At 48.4% G+C, this 16,522-nt stretch overlaps 1 protein-coding gene across 1 annotated transcript in view; it reads left to right on the forward strand.

The window, feature by feature from the left end:
* Positions 1-16,522, forward strand: part of LOC311514758 (scavenger receptor cysteine-rich type 1 protein M130-like) — a gene marked incomplete at its 5' end in the record, with an annotated part of 82,476 nt that overhangs the window by 39,695 nt on the left and 26,259 nt on the right. The window contains 2 exons of the mRNA XM_084617451.1: positions 12,242-12,556; positions 12,993-13,304. Coding sequence (XP_084473577.1) covers positions 12,242-12,556; positions 12,993-13,304 — 627 coding nt within the window. The remainder of the gene's footprint in view (positions 1-12,241; positions 12,557-12,992; positions 13,305-16,522) is intronic.

Raw genomic sequence — 16,522 nt, forward strand, 5'->3', positions numbered from 1 at the left:
AAAATTCATAGGCAGGAGTTGTAGACTAAGTTGGATGAGAAGCATCTCAGAGAGGTGATTAAGAAAAAGCAGAAAGCATACAGGGAGTGGAAGATGGGAGGAATCAGCAAGGAAAGCTACCTTATTGAGGTCAAAACATGTAGGGATAAAGTGAGACAGGCTAAAAGTCAAGTAGAGTTGGACCTTGCCAAGGGAATTAAAACCAATAGTTAAAGGTTCTATAGCCATATAAATCAGAAGAAAACAAAGAAAGAAGAAGTGGGACCGCTAAACACTGAGGATGGAGTGGAGGTTAAGGATAATCTAGGCATGGCCCAATATCTGAACTAATACTTTGCCTCAGTCTTTAATAAGACTAAAGAGGGATAATGGTAGCATGACAAATGGGAATGAGGATATGGAGGTAGATATTACCATATCTGAGGTAGAAGCGAAACTCAAACAGCTTAATGGGACTAAATCGGGGGGCCCAGATAATCTTCATCCAAGTATATTAAAGGAATTGGCACATGAAATTGCAAGCCCATTAGCAAGAATTTTTAATGAATCTGTAAACTCAGGGGTTGTACCGTATGATTGGAGAATTGCTAACATAGTTCCTATTTTTAAGACGAAAGGGAAAAAAAGTGATCCGGGTAACTATAGGCCTGTTAGTTTGACATCTGTAGTATGCAAAGTCTTGGAAAAAATTTTGAAGGAGAAGGTAGTTAAGGACATTGAAGTCAATGGTAAATGGGACAAAATACAACATGGTTTTACAAAAGGTAGATCGTGCCAAACCAACCTGCTCTCCTACATGATTTTTTAGACAAAGGAAACGCAGTGGATCTAATTTACCTAGATTTCAGTAAGGCGTTTGATACTGTGCCACATGGGGAATTATTAGTTAAATTGGGTAAGATGGGGATCAATAGGAAAATTGAAAGGTGGATAAGGAATTGGTTAAAGAGGAGACTACAACGGGTCCTACTGAAAGGTGAACTGTCAGGCTGGAGGGAGGTTACCAGTGGAGTTCCTCAAGGATCAGTTTTGGGACCAATCTTATTTAATCTTTTTATTACTGACCTCAGCACAAAAAGTGGGAGTGTGCTAATAAAGTTTGCGGATGATACAAAGCTGGGAGGTATTGCCAATTTAGAGAAGGACAGGGATATCCTACAGGAGGATCTGGATGACCTTGTAAACTGGAGTAATAGTAATAGGATGAAATTTAATAGTGAGAAGTGTAAGGTCATGCATTTAGGGATTAATAACAAGAATTTTAGTTATAAGCTGAGGACGCATCAATTAGAAGTAACGGAGAAGGAGAAGGACCTTGGAGTATTGGTTGATCATAGGATGACTATGAGCTGCCAATGTGATATGGCTGTGAAAAAAGCTAATGTGGTCCTGGGATGCATCAGGAGAGGTATTTCCAGTAGGGATAAGGAGGTTTTAGTACCGTTATATAAGGCACTGGTGAGACCTCACCTGGAATACTGTGTGCAGTTCTGGTCTCCTATTTTTAAGAAGGATGAATTCAAACTGGAACAGGTACAGAGAAGGGCTACTAGGATGATCTGAGGAATGGAAAACTTGTCTTATGAAAGGAGACTCAAGGAGCTTGGCTTGTTTAGCCTAACTAAAAGAAGGCTGAGGGGAGATATGATTGCTCTCTATAAATATATCAGAGGGATAAATACCAGAGAGGGAGAGGAATTATTTAAGCTCAATACCAATGTGGACACAAGAACAAATGGATATAAACTGGCCATCGGGAATCATAGAATCACAGAATCATAGAATATCAGGGTTGGAAGGGACCCCAGAAGGTCATCTAGTCCAACCCCCTGCTCAAAGCAGGACCAATTCCCAGTTAAATCATCCCAGCCAGGGCTTTGTCAAGCCTGACCTTAAAAACCTCTAAGGAAGGAGATTCTACCACCTCCCTAGGTAAAGCATTCCAGTGTTTCACCACCCTCTTAGTGAAAAAGTTTTTCCTAATATCCAATCTAAACCTTCCCCACTGCAACTTGAGACCATTACTCCTCGTTCTGTCATCTGCTACCATTGAGAACAGTCTAGAGCCATCCTCTTTGGAACCCCCTTTCAGGTAGTTGAAAGCAGCTATCAAATCCCCCCTCATTCTTCTCTTCTGCAGGCTAAACAATCCCAGCTCCCTCAGCCTCTCCTCATAACTCATGTGTTCCAGTCCCCTAATCATTTTTGTTGCCCTTCGCTGGACTCTCTCCAATTTATCCACATCCTTCTTGAAGTGTGGGGCCCAAAACTGGACACAGTACTCCAGATGAGGCCTCACCAATGTCGAAAAGAGGGGAACGATCACGTCCCTCGATCTGCTCGCTATGCCCCTACTTATACATCCCAAAATGCCATTGGCCTTCTTGGCAACAAGGGCACACTGCTGACTCATATCCAGCTTCTCGTCCACTGTCACCCCTAGGTCCTTTTCCGCAGAACTGCTGCCTAGCCATTCGGTCCCTAGTCTGTAGCTGTGCATTGGGTTCTTCCGTCCTAAGTGCAGGACCCTGCACTTATCCTTCTTGAACCTCATCAGATTTCTTTTGGCCCAATCCTCCAATTTGTCTAGGTCTTTCTGTATCCTATCCCTCCCCTCCAGCGTATCTACCACTCCTCCCAGTTTAGTATCATCCGCAAATTTGCTGAGAGTGCAATCCACACCATCCTCTAGATCATTTATGAAGATATTGAACAAAACTGGCCCCAGGACCGACCCTTGGGGTACTCCACTTGATACCGGCTGCCAACTAGATATGGAGCCATTGATCACTACCCGTTGAGCCCGACAATCTAGCCAGCTTTCTACCCACCTTGTAGTGCATTCATCCAGCCCATACTTCCTTAACTTGCTGACAAGAATACTGTGGGAGACCGTGTCAAAAGCTTTGCTAAAGTCAAGAAACAATACATCCACTGCTTTCCCTTCATCCACAGAACCAGTAATCTCATCATAAAAGGCAATTAGATTAGTCAGGCATGACCTTCCCTTGGTGAATCCATGCTGGCTGTTCCTGATCACTTTCCTCTCATGCAAGTGCTTCAGGATTGATTCTTTGAGGACCTGCTCCATGATTTTTCCAGGGACTGAAGTGAGGCTGACTGGCCTGTAGTTCCCAGGATCCTCCTTCTTCCCTTTTTTAAAGATTGACACTACATTAGCCTTTTTCCAGTCATCCGGGACTTCCTCGGTTCGCCACGAGTTTTCAAAGATAATGGCCAATGGCTCTGCAATCACAGCCACCAATTCCTTCAGCACTCTCGGATGCAACTCGTCCGGCCCCATGGACTTGTGCACGTCCAGCTTTTCTAAATAGTCCCTAACCACCTCTATCTCCACAGAGGGCTGGCCATCTCTTCCCCATTTTGTGATGCCCAGCGCAGCAGTCTGGGAGCTGACCTTGTTAGTGAAAACAGAGGCAAAAAAAGCATTGAGTACATTAGCTTTTTCCACATCCTCTGTCACTAGGTTGCCTCCCTCATTCAGTAAGGGGCCCACACATTCCTTGGCTTTCTTCTTGTTGCCAACATACCTGAAGAAACCCTTCTTGTTACTCTTGACATCTCTGGCTAGCTGCAGCTCCAGGTGCGATTTGGCCCTCCTGATAACATTCCTACATGCCCGAGCAATATTTTTATACTCTTCCCTGGTCATATGTCCAACCTTCCACTTCTTGTAAGCTTCTTTTTTATGTTTAAGATCCGCTAGGATTTCACCATTAAGCCAAGCTGGTCGCCTGCCATATTTACTATTCTTTCGACTCATCGGGATGGTTTGTCCCTGTAACCTCAACAGGGATTCCTTGAAATACAGCCAGCTCTCCTGGACTCCTTTCCCCTTCAAGTTAGTCCCCCAGGGGATCCTGGCCATCCGTTCCCTGAGGGAGTCGAAGTCTGCTTTCCTGAAGTCCAGGGTCCGTATCTTGCTGCTTACCTTTCTTCCCTGCGTCAGGATCCTGAACTCAACCAACTCATGGTCACTGCCTCCCAGATTCCCATCCACTTTTGCTTCTCCCACTAATTCTACCCGGTTTGTGAGCAGCAGGTCAAGAAAAGCGCCCCCCCTAGTTGGCTCCTCTAGCACTTGCGCCAGGAAATTGTCCCCTACGCTTTCCAAAAACTTCCTGGATTGTCTATGCGCCGCTGTATTGCTCTCCCAGCAGATATCAGGAAAATTAAAGTCACCCATGAGAATCAGGGCATGCGATCTAGTAGCTTCCGTGAGCTGCCGGAAGAAAGCCTCATCTACCTCATCCCCCTGGTCCGGTGGTCTATAGCAGACTCCCACCACTACATCACTCTTGTTGCACACACTTCTAAACTTAATCCAGAGACACTCAGGTTTTTCTGCAGTTTCGTACCAGAGCTCTGAGCAGTCATACTGCTCCCTTACATACAGGGCTACTCCCCCACCTTTTCTGCCCTGCCTGTCCTTCCTGAACAGTTTATAACCATCCATGACAGTACTCCAGTCATGTGAGTTATCCCACCAAGTCTCTGTTATTCCGATCATGTCATAGTTCCTTGACATCACCAGGACCTCCAGTTCTCCCTGCTTGTTTCCAAGGCTTTGTGCATTTGTATATAAGCACTTGAGATAACCTGCTGATCGCCCCTCATTCCCAGTATGAGGCAGGAGCCCTCCCCTCACAGACATTCCTGCCTGTGCTTCCTCCCGGTATCCCGCTTTCCCACTTACCTCAGGGCTTTGGTCTCCTTCCCCCGATGAACCTAGTTTAAAGCCCTCCTCACTAGGTTAGCCAGCCTGCTGGCAAAGATGCTCTTCCCTCTCTTCGTAAGATGGAGCCCGTCTCTGCCCAGCACTCCTCCTTCATGGAACACCATCCCATGGTCAAAGAAACCAAAGCCTTCTCTCCAACACCACCTGCGTAGCCATTCATTGACTTCCACGATTCGACGCTCCCTACCTAGGCCTTTTCCTTCCACGGGGAGGATGGACGAGAACACCACTTGCGCCTCCAACTCCTTTATCCTTCTTCCTAGAGCCACATAGTCCGCAGTGATCCGCTTAAGGTCATTCTTGGCAGTACCTTCCCTGCTTCCCTCCTCTACCACCTTCCTGGGCTAATAGCGGGACCCTTGGCACCCAAGAGCAGGGGCAAGGGGTGGCATCTTAGCCCCTCCCCAAGAAAAGCGCAGGACCCACCATATAAACATCGGCCATCTTGCCACATGTGGTGTCAGGGGTGGGATTTCTGTTCCGTGAACATAATCCAGGGTGGGTCATGACCACCCTGCCCCAAGGTGGAGGACATGGTCAAAGCACTGGTGCAAGCCACTGCTGCCCAGCAGGCGGCTACCCGGGTCCAGGCAGATGCCCAACAGGAGGCCATGAGGCTGCAGCAAGAGACCAATCACCTGCTGATGACCCAGGCCACCCAAGGTCAGCCCATGCTGCAGGAACTAGTGAACCAGGTGAAGGCCCTTACGGAGCTGAGCCATGGGTATGATGGAACACAGACCATACGGGCCACCTACTGTCTGCAGAAAATGACCTGAGAGGATGATGTGGAGGCATACCTCCTGGGCTTTGAGAGGACAGCCCTGCAGGAGGCCTGGCCCCGAGACCAGTGGTCAGGCATACTCACCCCATTTTTGTGCGGGGAGGCCCAGAAGGCCTACTATGATATAACTGCAGAGGAGGCAGCAGATTACACCTGACTGAAGGGGGAGATTCTGGCCAGGGCAGGGGTAATGACAGCCTTGCGAGCCCAGAGGTTCCATGAATGGCAGTACTGTGAGGACAAGACACCACGGTCACAACTATTTGATCTAATCCACCTAGCCCGGAAGTGGTTACGCCCAGAGGCTCTCAGCTCGGAGAAAATGATGGAGCTTCTGGTGCTGGACCACTATACAAGGGGACTACCCTTGGGCCTCTAAGCCGGGGTAGGCCAGAATGACCCCTCCACCTATAATGAACTGGCCACCCTTGTAAAGAGACAACTGGCAACCCGTGAACTGGTCGAAACCCCGGGAGGTGAAACACGGCGTTCCAGGAAACCAGTCCCGACCCTCAGGCCCCGGATCATCGAGAACTCCATGAAAGCCATAGTGGGAAGAACAGGCACCAAGGAGCGGCCTGAGGCCCCAAAGGGACCTGTGGGTCTTGGGGGAGAGGGCTGGCAGAGCGTGTCAGTGGGCCCAAGACAGAGGGCGACCTCTGGGATGAGATATTGCTGTTATGAGTGTGGGGAGTTGGGGCATATAGCAGCCCAGTGTCCCAACAGGGAGGAGCCCATGCAATGCAACTTCGGGGATCCCAGACACCAATGTGGCCTAATCAGGCTGGTGGAGGTCGTGATGGCCCCACATGAGTACACCGGGCCAGTAAGGATAAATGGCATCCAGACCACAGCTTTGCTGGACTCTGGAAGTGCTGTCACATTGGTCTCAGGAAAGTTAGTGGGGCAAGACCAACTGAGCCGGGCCAAGAGCACCAGAGTGACATGTGTCCACGGCACAGAACATTTCTACCCCACAATTCCAATATGGATTGAGATCCAGGGAAACACTACCAAGATGACTGCAGGGGTGGTCCCCAAACTTCCCTACCCAGTCTTAATTGGCAGAGACTTTTCTGGGTTTGAGAGCTTACTCCCCCCGCATCGAGTTAGGGGAGGGAAGTAAACCCCAAGCAGAGTTCAAGGCATCCATGGATGGCCCTACCATATTTTTTGCTGGGTTTTCCCCAGAGTTATTTTCACCCCCCGGGAAGTCTTGGAAATCCAGATGGGAAAGGAGGGCAGATAAAAGACTAGGAACCAGGATTTTGGCAGCAAACCAAAGAGCTGCCCTGGTTGGGAGGAAGTCCCGTGGAGACCCAGAAATGGCCCCCAGCACAAGCAGAAGCACCACAAGAGAAGGAGGGGAGCCCATTCCGATAGAATCAGGCCAGATCGGTCCCACACGCAAATATTTTGGGCAGGACCAAGCTGATGACCCACTGTATGTGAACGTGAGGGACGATGTAGTAGAGGTAAATGGTGTGCAAGTAGAAGGGAAAACCAAAGGCCCAGGGCCCTACTATTATTATCAAGCAGGATCTGTTGTACCAGGTAGTGCCAATACGGGGGGGAAGTAGTCGAACAGCTCTTGGTGCCACGGAAGCACACAAGGGCCGTATTAGAGTTAGCTCACAGTCATCTGTTTGGGGGACATTTAGGAGTAGACAAGACCCTGGATAGAGTCCTAAGGAGGTTCTACTGGCCGGGGTTACGGGCAGAAGTCTGGCGCTATTGCACCTCCTGCCCAGAGTGCCAGCTGCATAGTCCCCGACCTCAGTTAAGGGCCCCGTTGGTACCCTTGCCTATAATTGAAGTTCCTTTTGAAAGGATAGCAATGGATCTAGTGGGACCACTAGAAAACAGCCCGGGGCCACCGAAGCATACTCGTCATTCTGGACTACGCTACACGGTACCACGAAGCCATTCCTTTAAGAAACCCCATGTCCAAGGTGATTGCAAAAGAACTGGTGCAGGTTTTTGCTAGGGTAGGCATCCCTAAGGAGATCCTGACAGACCAAGGGACTTCCTTCATGTCGAGAGTAATGAAAGACTTATGTACCCTGCTTCACATCCAAGCCTTGTGAACCTCGGTCTACCATCCCCAAACAGATGGTCTGGTTGAGTGATTTAACCAAACTCTCAAGAGTATGATACAAAAGGTGGTAGCCCAAGATGGAAAAGACTGGGATACCCTCCTCCCATACCTGATGTTTGTAATACAAGAAGTTCCCCAAGCATCTACTGGATTCTCCCCCTTCGAGTTACTGTATGGATGTCACCCACATGGCATATTAGACATTGCGAAGGAGGAATAGGAGGAAAAACCCAACCCAGGGAAGCACGTCATTACACATGTAGCCCAGATGAGAGAATGAATAGCCCAAGTGACCCCCATAGTAAGAGAACATTTGGAAAAAGCACAAGAGAACCAGCGAACCTACTACAATCGGGCAAAAACACGGTAATTGGTGCTGGTACCAACCACAGAAAGTAAGCTCCTGGCCAGTTGGCATGGACCCTATGAGATCGTGGAAGCCATTGGGGAGGTGAATTATAAGGTGAAGCAGCCAGACTGCTGAAGGCCAGAGCAGATATACCACATCAACTTACTGAAACCCTGGCATGATCGGGAGACATGCCCGGCTGTCCTGCCAGTTCCATCCCAGGCAGATGGCCCACAAGGGCAGGTAAAGATATTCCCCGAATTAGCCCCAGAACAATGAACAGAGGTTGTCGAATGATCCAGAGGAACCAAGATGTGTTCTTTACACAACCAGGCCATACAACGCTGATCCAGCACCACATTGTCACCTCTCCCAGAGCAAGGGTGACGACAAAGCCATATCGCTTTGTCTATGCCCAATGGCCTTTTCCAATATACCATCCTCCCTTTTGGGCTCCATGGGGCCCCCGCGACTTTCCAACGATTGATGGACAGATTACTTAGATCCCACGCCAAGTATGCTGCCACCTATTTAGATGATGTGGTAATCCATAGCCCTGACTGGGAGAAAGTGGAAGTGGTACTAGATACTCTTAGACAGGCTGGCCTCACCGCTAACCTGTCCAAATGTGCAACAGGGTTAGCCGAGGCCAGATACCTCGGGTATGTACTTGGAAGGGGCCTGTTGAAGCCCCAGTGGAACAAAGTGAAGGCAATACAGGAATGGCCCCGCCCAATCCAGAAGAAGCAAGTCAGAGCATTCTTAGGGATAGTGGGGTACTATTGCCGGTTCATCCATCACAAGAGCTCGGGGCCCGGAGATAGTTAAGTGGACCGAAGCGGCAGAAGAAGCTTTCAGAGACCTAAGGATGGCCCTTTGCAGTCATCCAGTGCTCATAGCCCCAGATTTTAAAAACAAATTCATCTTTCAGATGCCTCGGAGGTAGGACTTGGGGTTGTCCTTTCACAGATGGTGGGGGATGAGAAGCACCCAATCCTTTACCTTAGCCAAAAGCTCCTGCCCAGGGAGCAACGATATGCCGTAGTAGAAAAAGAATACCTAGCGGTTAAATGGGCCATGGAAATTCTACAGTATTATCTGCTTGGGTGGCGGTTCACTCTTGTGATAGACCATGCCCCGCTCCAATGGATGCACACAAACATGGAGAAGAATGCACAAGTGATTAGATGGTTTCTATCCCTACAACAGGTTTCAGAGTAGCAGCCGTGTTAGTCTGTATTCGCAAAAAGAAAAGGAGGACTTGTGGCACCTTAGAGACTAACCAATTTATTAGAGCATAAGCTTTCGTGAGCTACAGCTCACTTCCTCAGATGCAGTGAGCTGTAGCTCACGAAAGCTTATGCTCTAATAAATTGGTTAGTCTCTAAGGTGCCACAAGTCCTCCTTTTCTTTATCCCTACAACCTTTCCACTTCTGGATACAGCATAGAGCTGGAAGCCAACACGGCAAAGCGGATAGCCTGTCACGACAACACTGTCACTCGTCCCAAGTAGCCCAACCCCATGGTATTGAGTGGTGGTGGTGGTGGTGGTGGTATGTGATACAGAAGGGCCAGGGAGCAGCGGTAGAGTGGTCAAGGAGAAATATATAAACCCTAGGCTAATTAAGGCGTGGTTCCTTGTAGACTAGAGAGGGTTGCTACAGATTAATTGGAGCACTGTGGTCAATTAAACCCTGTCAGGAACCTAATAAAACCCCCTGCTTCAGGCAGTCGGAGGAGGAGGAAGGAGAGAGGACTGGAGCTTGGAGGTTTGTTGAGAGATTTGGAAGACCTGAGAATTGAAGTAAGGGAGACCCTGCCCCAGTGGGACAGGGGGATTCCCTTCCCCCCAACACCTAAGGACGGAGGGTAACCCCACCTAAGGGGGACGAGAGTAAGAAACCCGCAGGGATTGAGAGGGGCTGGGACTCAGAGTGAGGAGCAAACCCAGACCCCTTCCCTGCTTCCCTCCTCTACCACCTTCCCGGGCTAATAGCGGGACCCTCGGCACCCAAGAGCAGGGGCAAGGGGTGGCATCTTAGCCCCGCCCCAAGAAAAGCGCAGGACCCACCATATAAACATCGGCCATCTTGCCACACTATAAAATGATGGGGTCTAAATTAGCTGTTACCACTCAAAGAGATCTTGGAGTCATTGTGGATAGTTCTTTGAAAACATCCACTCAATGTGCAGCGGCAGTCAAAAAAGCTTACAAAATGTTGGGAATCATCAAGAAAGGGACAGATAATAAGACGGAGAATATCGAATTCATAGAATCATAGAATCATAGAATATCAGGGTTGGAAGGGACCCCAGAAGGTCATCTAGTCCAACCCCCTGCTCAAAGCAGGACCAAATTCCCAGTTAAATCATCCCAGCCAGGGCTTTGTCAAGCCTGACCTTAAAAACCTCTAAGGAAGGAGATTCTACCACCTCCCTAGGTAACGCATTCCAGTGTTTCACCACCCTCTTAGTGAAAAAGTTTTTCCTAATATCCAATCTAAACCTCCCCCACTGCAACTTGAGACCATTACTCCTTGTTCTGTCATCTGCTACCATTGAGAACAGTCTAGAGCCATCCTCTTTGGAACCCCCTTTCAGGTAGTTGAAAGCAGCTATCAAATCCCCCCTCATTCTTCTCTTCTGCAGGCTAAACAATCCCAGCTCCCTCAGCCTCTCCTCATAAATCATGTGTTCCAGTCCCCTAATCATTTTTGTTGCCCTTCGCTGGACTCTCTCCAATTTATCCACATCCTTCTTGAAGTGTGGGGCCCAAAACTGGACACAGTACTCCAGATGAGGCCTCATGAATTGCCTCTATATAAATCCATGGTATGTCCACATCTTGAATACTGTGTGCAGACCTGGTCGTCCCATCTCAGAAAAATATATATGTTTTGGAATTGGAAAAGGTTCAGAAAAAAGCAACAAAAATGATAGGGGTATGGAACAGCTTCCATATGAGGAAAGATTGAAAAGACTGGGATTTTTCAGCTTTCAAAAGAGATGACTAAGGGGGGATATGATAGAGGTCTATAAAATCATGACTGGTGTGGAGAAAGTAAATAAGGAAGTGTTATTTACTCCTCATAATTCGGGCTCCATGTCTGTCACAGAGGTCGCAGAAGTCACAGATTCTGTGACTTTTCGCAACCTCCGTGACTTCTGCAGCGGCCAGTATGGGTGGCCTTGGGACCACCTGAGCAGCTAGTTTGGGGGCCAGCTGCTCAGGTGCCCCAGGGACAGCCGCACTGGCCACTGCTGGAGCAGCCCGGGGCTAGTCGCACCAGCTGCTGCTCTGGCAGCCCCAGGTAGCTGGCCCTGGGGACTTCCCGAGCAGCAGTTCCCGGGATAGTCAGAGCAACCGCTGCTCTGGTGCTCCCAGTAGTGGTTCCTGGGTGGCTGAAGAAGCCGCTGTTCTGGTGGCTCCTGGCAGTTGTCCCCAGGGCGGCCGGAGCAGCTGCTGCTCCAGTGGACCCCCGGCTGCAGGTGCCGCTGGCCCCAGCCCCCTCCTCCAGCAGCAGCCCCCTGGGGTGCGCCCCCGCAGCAGCCATCCCAAGATTTAGTCAGGAGTATTTATAGTATAAGTCATGAGCAGGTCATGGGCCGTGAATTTTTGTTTATTGCCGATGACCTGTCCATGACTTTTATTAAAAATACCCATGACTGAGTCGTACCCTTACTTATAACATAAGAACTAAGGGTCACCAAATTAAATTATTAGGCAGCAGGTTTAAAACAAGCAAAAGGAAGTATTTGTTCATACAACGCACAGTCAACCTGTGGAACTCCTTGCCAGAGGATGTTGTGAATGCCAAAACTATAAACAGGGTTCCAAAAAAAACTAGATACATTCATGGAGAATAGGTCCATCAATGGCTATTAGCCAGGATGGGCAGGAATGGTGTCCCTAGCCTTAGTTTTGCCAGAAATTGAGAATGGGGAACAGGGGATGGATCACTTGATGGTTACATATTCTGTTCATTCCCTCTGAAGCACCTGGCATTGGCCACTGTTGAAAGACAGGATACTGGGCTAGATGGACTTTTGGTCTGACTCAGTATGGCAATTCTTATGTTCTTAGTGTAAGAGCCTGATTATAAAGTCTGTGTGCCCTGAGTTAAAAAAGTCCCCAGTAAGCTGTGAATTAATTATTATTGATCCCAGGTAACTGGGGCTCCTTTATCTCATCTCTGTAGACAATTGTGTAAGAGAAATGTCCCTCTGATCTCCCTTTTCCTTGTTCTCAGGGTATGCCGGGTACAGGCTGGCAAATGGCAGCACAGGGTGTTCGGGGAGAGTGGAGCTTCACCATGGAGGCGCCTGGGGAACCCTCTGTGATTCCCAGTGGGATTTACAGGCTGCCCACACCCTCTGCCAGCAGCTTGACTGTGGATTCGCCCTGTCAATGCCAGCAGGGCAGCTCTTTGGGACAGGAGATGGGCCTGTCTGGAACGGCACGTTTGGCTGCGAGAGGAACGAATCCCGTCTGAGGGACTGTCCTGTTACTGCTCTGGGTACAACTGAGTGTCCCCCTGGGAGCAAAGCCAGCGTGGTGTGTTCAGGTGAGCTGCAGTGGGAAGAGGAGCTGAAAGCAGAGGAAGGAATGTCCAGTGGTTAGAGCACTAGCCTGGGCCGTGGGAGAGCTGTGTTCAGTTCCTGCTCCACCACAAAATCCTATATGACCCGGGGGAAGTTCCTTAGTCTCTCTGGGCCTCAATTCCCCTCCTGTAAAATGGGGATAACTGTACTTCCCTATCTCACAGGGGTGGTATGAAGATGCATATATGAAAGACTCTTGTCCTCCCTTTGCACTAAATGGGATGGATCAAGTATCAGTTTGTGCATATGCTGATGGAGAAAAGCCACACAGCCCCGACAGAGTAACTGCTAGCATTGAGCACGAGCAACAATCCCTTCCTGTTCCCCACTCCCTTCCCTGTTGTTGCCATTAACACTGATCACTGCGCCATCTCAACACTTACTTTCCCTTGTACTCAGAGTGCTCAGGCGGCAGGTTAGTGAACGGCACCGAGTGCTCCGGGAGAGTGGAGATCCGACATGGAGACACATGGGGAAGCCTCTGTGACTCCCACTGGGATTTGCAAGACGCCAATGTCCTCTGCCATCAGCTGAACTGTGGATACGCCGAGTCAACCTGGGGAGGAGCCCATTTTGGGGAAGGGAGAGGAACCGTATGGAGCGATGCTTTTCATTGTGAAGGGACTGAATCCTGTCTGTGGGATTGTTCTCGCACAGCCCTGGGCAACCCAGCCTGCTCCCCCAGAGACACAGCCAGGGTTATTTGCTCAGGTAAGTTTAATATAGACGTGTATATGTTAGTTACAGTGCAATGTAATGCCCAGATTAGTACATTCATGAGTAGTCCCATTGACTACAGTATTCAATGTAGATAGGGGTACCAGAACCTTACTTTCTTCATTTCATGTTCCCCAGAACAGAGACCCCTCTGGATGCAGTGAGTGGGGTCGGGAGGTAGATCCTAGTACTACAGTAGAGTGAACTGGAGAGAATGGCTATGCACTGTAAACTTGAGTTTTGCAGTTCACAGATTCCTTCAGACCTCAGCAGGACTGATCCAGCCATTCATCAGGTTGAGGCTGGCATTTCAGAAGTGAGCTATGTGCAGAGATGTCATCCAAGCTGTTGTGCCATTACAATCCAGTTTTACTCTCTGGAAAAGTAGGTGTTTGCCCCGGTGTTCTGGACAAAATGCTTCCTCTTCTCCCTCCCCCACTTATCCAAACTGTGTCACATGCTTTTACTCTGCAGCCCTAATCTGCAGATTTTGCAGTGTGTGTGTGTATATGTTTATAGATAACTAATACCCCCAAACACTTCATATAATAGTAATTTCTTTACCAAAGATCTTGGTTTTCAGGGAAGTGTTCAGATGTTCTCTTGAGCAGGCTTAGATGTCCCTAAGAGCAGGGTCTTTGTGAAATTTAGTACCTGACTCAGATCTTGCTCTCAGGGTAGGTTTACACTACCACATATGTTGATATAACGTCCATTGCTCAGGGGTGTGAAAAAGCTACCCCCCTGAGCATCACAAGTTATAGCGACCTAACTTCTGTCCACTTATAACGTTATGTCGGCAGGAGACGTTTTCCCACTGACATAGCTTCCAGCTCTCATGGAGGTGGAGTAATTATGCTGAAGGCAGAACTCTCTCCCATTAGCATAGACCATCTTCCCTAGATGATCTACAGCTGTGCAGGCTGCATCAGTAGAGTTGTGCTGATTTAGCACTTCTAGTGTAGACTAGCGCTTAGTGACAGCAGCTGGTGCTTTGCTGAAGATCTTCCTCTACAAAGCAACACAAATACTGCAGGGGTCTTTTTTTCCTCAAGGTTTCTCTGAAGCTTTCCCTCAATCAACTTCAAAGGCTTTTTCATGACACACTGGAGAACAGAAGTAGCTGACGGAGTATGTTTCATAGATTTATAGATTCCAAGGCCAGAAAGTACCATTGTGATCTAGTCTGATCTCCTGTATAACAGAAGCCATAGACCTTCCTCAAAATAATTTCTTTTCAACTAGACCATATGGTTTTAAAAAAACACCCAGTCTTGATTTAAAATTTGACAGTGATGGAGAATCCACCATGACCCTTGGTAAATCGTTCCAATGGTTAATTATGCTCACTGTTTTCTATTCTGAATCTGTCTAGCTTCAACTTCCAGCCACTGGGTCTTATTATACCTTCATCTTTTAATCTGAAGAGCCTATTATCAAATATTTGTTCCCCATGTAGATATACAGAGTGATCAAGTCACCCCTTAACCTTCTCTTTGTCAAGTTAAATAGATCGAGCTCCTTGAGTCTAGCACTCTAAAGCATGCTTCCAATCCTTCAATTATTATTCTGGTTCTTTTCTGAACCCTCTCCAATTGATAACATTCTTCCTGAATTGTGGATACCAGAACAAGATGTCATATTACAACAGTGGTTGCACCAGTGCCAAATACAGGGGTAAAATAATTTCTCTACTCCTACTCAAGATTCCCCTCTTTATGCATCCAAGGATCGCATCAGCTCTTTTGACTACAGTGTTGCTCTGATAATTTATGTTCAGGAGATTATCCACCATGACCCCAAAATCTTTTCCAGAGTCAGTGCTTCCCAGGATAGAATCCCCCATCATGTAAGTATGGCCGACATTCTTTGCTCCTAGATACATTTAACCATATTAAAACATATATTGTTTGCTTCTGTCTATCTTACTAAGGGTATGTCTACACTACGAAATTAGGTTGAATTTATAGAAGTTGGTTTTGTAGAAAGCGTTTTTATATAGTCAATTGTGTGTGTCCCCACACAAATGCTCTAAGTGCATGTAGTCGGCGGAGTGTGTCCACAGTACCGAGGCAACCATCGACTTCCGGAGCCTTGCACTGTGGGTAGCTATCCCACAGTTCCCGCAGGCTCCGCCACCCATTTGAATTCTGGGTAGAAATCCCAGTGCCTGATGGGGCTAAAACATTGTCGCGGGTGGTTCTGGGTACATATCGTCAGGCCCCCCTTCCCTCCCTCCTTCCGTGAGAGCAAGGGCAGACAATCGTTTTGCGCCTTTTTTCTTGAGTTACCTGTGCAGATGCCATACCATGGCAAGCATGGAGCCCGCTCAGGTAACCGTCACCGTATGTCTCCTGGGTGCTGGCAGACGTGGTATTGCATTGCTACACAGCAGCAGTTTATTGCCTTTTGGCAGCAGACAGTGCAGTATGACTGGTAGCCATCGTTGACGTAGTCCTGGGTGCTCTTTTAACCGACCTTGATGAGGTCGGGGCGCCTGGGCAAACATGGGAGTGACTCAGACAGGTCATTTCCCTTTTAAGTTTCATCTCATGGCGATTCAGTCCTACCGGCAGTGTACTGTCTTTTAATCAGCAGCCAGCAGAAGATGATGGCCAGCAGTCATACTGCACTGTCTTCTGCCAAGCACCTAGGAGATGACGATGGCTAGCAGTCATACTGTACAGTCTGCTGCCAGCAAGATCTATAAAGATAGATGAAGTGGCTCAAAACAAGAAATAGACCAGATTTGTTTTGTATTCATTTTCTCCTTCCTCCCTCCATGAAATCAACGGCCTGCTAAACCCAGTTTTGAGTTCTATCCTTGAGGGGGCCGTTCAGTTTCTCGCAAAGCCACCCCCTTTGTTGATTTTAATTCCCTGTAAGCCATGTTGTCAGTTGCCCCTCCTTCCATCAGGGCAACGGCAGACAATTGTTCTGCGCCTTTTTTCTGTGAAGACGCCATACCCCAGCAAGCATGGAGCCCACTCAGATCACTTTGGAAATTAGGAGCACATTAAACACCACATGCATTATCCAGCAGTATATGCAGCACCAGAACCTGGCAAAGCAAAACCGGGCAAGTAGGCAACATCAGTGCGGTGACGAGAGTGATGAGGACATGGACACAGACTTCTCTCAAAGCACGGGCCCTGGCAATGTGGGCATCATGGTGCTAATGGGGCAGGTTCATGCGGTGGAACACTGATTCG

This window comes from Lepidochelys olivacea, assembly GCF_965140295.1.
Source record: "Lepidochelys olivacea isolate rLepOli2 genome assembly, chromosome: 1".
NCBI classification, from domain to species: Eukaryota; Metazoa; Chordata; order Testudines; family Cheloniidae; genus Lepidochelys; species Lepidochelys olivacea.